The following is a 4,560-nucleotide window of genomic DNA, read 5'->3' on the forward strand; positions in this document are numbered from 1 at the left end:
TTTTATTGTAATAGTTCCACTCAACCTATCTTTGGTTCTTTTCACCATGAAGTAGTCATGAAACAAGGTTGTTTTCCTACCGAATGTATGGTTGATTGGATGAATGAATGAATGAACGAACGAAACAGCCTGCCAATTCTATTAGACGAAAATAGAAAAAAATTATATTTCGCCCTTATTATTGCCACATCACGTTCTGAAAGCTGCAAATTGGACAGATGCACATGGGTACATCAGCGAACTCTTCACTCCATATACTACTGATAACATTGTTATCAGTCCTCGCATCAACTTCATCATCTCACAAACTCCTCCCACCATCACTGTGCTTTCAAGGCTTGACCTAACGCAGCTTCAAGAAAATTGCCAGGAAATTACGAGCTTATTTCAATGTCGTCACTCCGCATCGAAATGCCCACGCAATATAACCGAAGAAGGTCCAGTTTGCATTTTGCAGTAATTAATGAACTGAAGACCTCTTTTGCGAGTAGAAACGTAACAGAAACTCTTTTTCCGTTTATTTTTTACAATAAACTTGAAATTTCAAAACGAATCCTAGCAATATTTAACACAATTAGACATCATCAACCTGATAAACTTAGAATAAAAAAAAAAAAGTTTAATTTATCTAAATAAATATCTAACAACATTGTAATTGACAATGGTGGCATAACATTACAGGCTGTCGTCTACATCAATAACCATCATCAGCATAATCTTTGACAATATTTATTTATTTATTCAATTATAATCTTCCCCATCATCATTGTTGTTGTAGCTATTAATTCAGTTAGGCATCGAACCCGGCAAGAAAATCGATGACCACCTTCTTCAACTGAGCGTCAGTCTCGTCGGTCAGCTTGCCTGCCTCTCTTATGGCTTTCAACAAATCCTGCTGAGAACTCCTGAGGTGCTCGAGGAACTTCACTTCAAAAGCAGTGATGCGTGACGGATCGACCTTATCGAGGTGACCTCTCACTCCTGCGTAAATTACACACACCTGCTCTTCTACTGCCATTGGACCTGTCATTTCATTGACAGATTTAATAAAATAATTCATCTGCATCCAACTATAACATTCAGTCCTCCAACTATATCATATTATCATAGCTCAGTATTTTAAAAATCAAATAGATCCTCCTCAATCACTTACAATATTGTCCTTGTTTGAGGAGTTCAGTTAGGCGAACTCCTTTGTTAAGAAGTGCCTGCGTGGCGGCATCTAGGTCGGAACCAAACTGAGCAAATGCAGCGACTTCACGATACTGTGCAAGATCCAACTTCATGGAACCTGCCACCTACGTACGTTGAAACATCATCTAGGTAGATTATAATAAAGATGAAAGAATATGACACAAGTTTGTGGAAATAGTAAAAAAAACTGCCAACACAAACTAGAGTAATTGGGCAGATAAAAAATCGTGAGTACAAATTGAAAATCATAACTTATACTGGAGGTTGAAGAATCCCGATTGAATGAATAATGAACTTTAAATCCCACCTGTTTCATTGCCCTCATCTGTGCAGCTGATCCTACACGACTCACAGACAAGCCCACATTGATGGCGGGTCTGATACCTTGCATTAAGAAAGTATTTGTCTATTAATCTGCTCATCAACTTCAGTTTTCATCATCACCAGCATCAATTTTTCTATCTTCATCCTCATCATCATCAAACACATCGGCATCAAACCTTTATAGAACAATTCAGTTTCAAGGAAGATCTGCCCATCAGTGATGGAGATGACATTGGTAGGGATGTAGGCAGATACGTCACCGGCCTGGGTCTCGATGACGGGCAGGGCAGTAAGGGATCCACCACCGAATGTGTCGTTCATCTTGGCAGCACGTTCCAGCAGACGTGAGTGCAGGTAGAAGACATCGCCTGGGTAGGCTTCGCGACCTGGAGGACGTCTCAGCAACAGCGACATCTGACGATATGCTACTGCCTGTATGCGATGACAATAAGATTTTGATCATAACGTTTGTTTATTAATTCCTATGAAACAAATTGAAATATCTTCTAAACTACTTTTATTGTTCAATAACCCAGAACATTCAAGTAAATAATTGTGAAAAAAATCAAACGCTAACAAATATATCAACATATGGAACCAACCTGTTTAGACAGATCATCATAAATGATGAGTGCATGTTTCCCGTTATCCCTGAAGTACTCCCCCATGGCACACCCTGAGTATGGGGCCAGGTATTGAAGGGGGGCCGCATCTGAGGCAGTGGCACTCACAACAATTGTGTACTTCATGGCATCTGCATCAGTCAGGCGCTTCACAATCTGGGCAACAGTTGATCTTTTCTGACCTATTGGTGTTTATTCCCACAATGTTCATGTATCAAATGTCGTTGTGAATGATTTTATTTTGAGTGTCTGTTTTAGTACTTTTCATATCTTATGTTTGGCACAAGCTTATTTATAATTGGGTCATATGTCACAACAAGAAATCTGTTTGCATCAAGAGTTTGTACATTACATGTTACTTACACTTGTATCCTACATACATCCTTCAACTTTAGCCCTTGAACAAATATGTAAATCCAACTTTACATACAATAAAATCAGCAACACTTTTTTGGCTCTTAATTTTCATAGTGTTTTTAATTAATTCAGAATCATAAACTGCTCTTAAACATTTTAACTTTGTTAGAACAATAATTATGAAATTAAACCAAAATATCTACATTTTACAGAATTTGATTATCTGTGAAAAAAATTGAAGAAAATATTTTAAAAATTATTTTGAAAAAAAGCTAACAGCGAACTAACCAATAGCAACATAGATGCAGTACAACTTGGACTTTTCATTCTGCCCGTCATTGAATCGTTTTTGATTGATGATGGTATCCATGGCAATGGCTGTCTTACCAGTCTGTCTGTCTCCAATGATTAGCTCTCTTTGACCCCTGCCAATGGGCACCAAACTGTCGACTGCTTTGATGCCTGTCTGCATAGGTTCTCTCACTGAAATTCGAGGAATGATGCCCGGAGCCTTCACACCAACTCTTGCTCTCTTGGCTTTGATGGGGCCCTACAATGTCAGTAGGTGGAATAAAATTCAAATATGATTATACAAAAACAAATTGATAACTTTATAATCACCGGTAAAGAATATCCAAATGAAAGAGTAAAAAATTACCTTGCCATCAATAGGGTTTCCAAGTGCATCGACAACTCTGCCAAGCAGTTCAGCGCCAACAGGGACATCCACGATGGCTCCAGTCCTCTTCACAATGTCTCCCTCCTTGATCAACTTATCATTACCAAACACCACAATACCAACATTGTCAGGCTCCAAGTTCAAAGCCATACCCTACATATGAATATTTATAACATATTTTTTAAAAAAGTGATTAGTAATTTGTAGTCCAATAAAATAAATATTATTTATATGCTAAAAATAAAATTTAAGAAAGTGAATGCTACAAAAATTTAATTATTAAAGACATAAAATGATAACTTCACATTTATTTTAATGCAGAACAATAATATTTAAAATGAAAATCCATGATGATGACCTTTAAGCCACTGGAGAACTCAACCATCTCTTCTGCCTGAATATTTTTCAATCCATAAACTCTTGCAATACCATCTCCAATCGAAAGAACTTTGCCTGTCTCTTCCAAATTGACTGCTGTTGTCTGTCCTAAAATCCTTTCCTCTAAAATTGATGATATCTCTGCTGATCCTGGATTTTCAATTCAATTTTTGTTATAAATATCTAGTATTTATCATCCCCACATAATCAATAACTTTAAATGTTTAAAAGCCTAAAAAAGATGAGCTGAATCAAAAGACATATTTTAAAATGTGTTTGAAGCACACCTCCTACAGCCTTGACAGGTTTAGTGGTTGAGAGCTTCCTGCATGCAACAAATCCTGCCCCCAGAGCATGCTTGGACACCTTCAATTAAAAATTTATAGATTTATGACAAAAACAAACATCAGACAAAGTATAAAGAGCACGATTCTGTTTTCTCTAGTATAAATTTTAAAAAACATTTTACAAAACTTTACAGACAGAAAAAAAACGCTGAACAAAACAAACGAAAATAACAGAAGGTCTTCAGCTTCGACTTTCAGCGAAATATATTTTACAAAATAAAACTCAAATTCACGCAATTAAACAAAAAACAACTGGAAACCTCGGTTATGGACTTAGGAAGAACCTGCCGAACGGCCAAAGATGCGATCCTACTGGAAGATAACATTTTAAAGCTCTGACTCGCTCCTTAGAACCGTACTTGGTTCTTGAAAATGGCGATGAGTGCGAGACAAGGTCAATATGGTATCTTTCTTTTTTGTTTATGGTGCATAGATTTTGCATGTAAATAATTTATATTTATATATTTAGCTAGTGTAACAACTTACGTTACTGATTTCTATTGTAATTAATCGTACTTATAAAAATTTGAGTATTTGTTTGCTTTAATAATATCTTTTCTATCATTTGTAACCATTTATAACTATGCAATAAATGTCAATGCCTGAATGTTTTAAAATGTTTATAAAATGTTTCGTGCATTAAACCTACGTTGACCAG

General features: G+C 36.3%; 1 protein-coding gene across 1 annotated transcript; it reads right to left on the reverse strand.

Moving 5' to 3' along the window:
• Window positions 1-479: 479 nt before the first annotated feature.
• On the reverse strand, window positions 480-4,309 carry HELRODRAFT_184942 (hypothetical protein). Its single transcript, XM_009017705.1, has 10 exons — window positions 4,163-4,309; window positions 3,843-3,921; window positions 3,536-3,705; window positions 3,157-3,330; window positions 2,787-3,048; window positions 2,121-2,323; window positions 1,695-1,950; window positions 1,502-1,578; window positions 1,154-1,298; window positions 480-1,023 (listed from the first exon to the last, which is right to left on the reverse strand). The coding sequence occupies exons 1-10, from the start codon at window positions 4,226-4,228 to the stop codon at window positions 791-793; spliced, it is 1,665 nt and encodes a 554-aa protein (XP_009015953.1). The 5' UTR covers window positions 4,229-4,309; the 3' UTR covers window positions 480-790.
• Between the last annotated feature and the right edge of the window lie 251 nt (window positions 4,310-4,560).

The sequence above is a fragment of the Helobdella robusta genome (assembly GCF_000326865.2).
Source record: "Helobdella robusta unplaced genomic scaffold HELROscaffold_2, whole genome shotgun sequence".
NCBI classification, from domain to species: Eukaryota; Metazoa; Annelida; class Clitellata; order Rhynchobdellida; family Glossiphoniidae; genus Helobdella; species Helobdella robusta.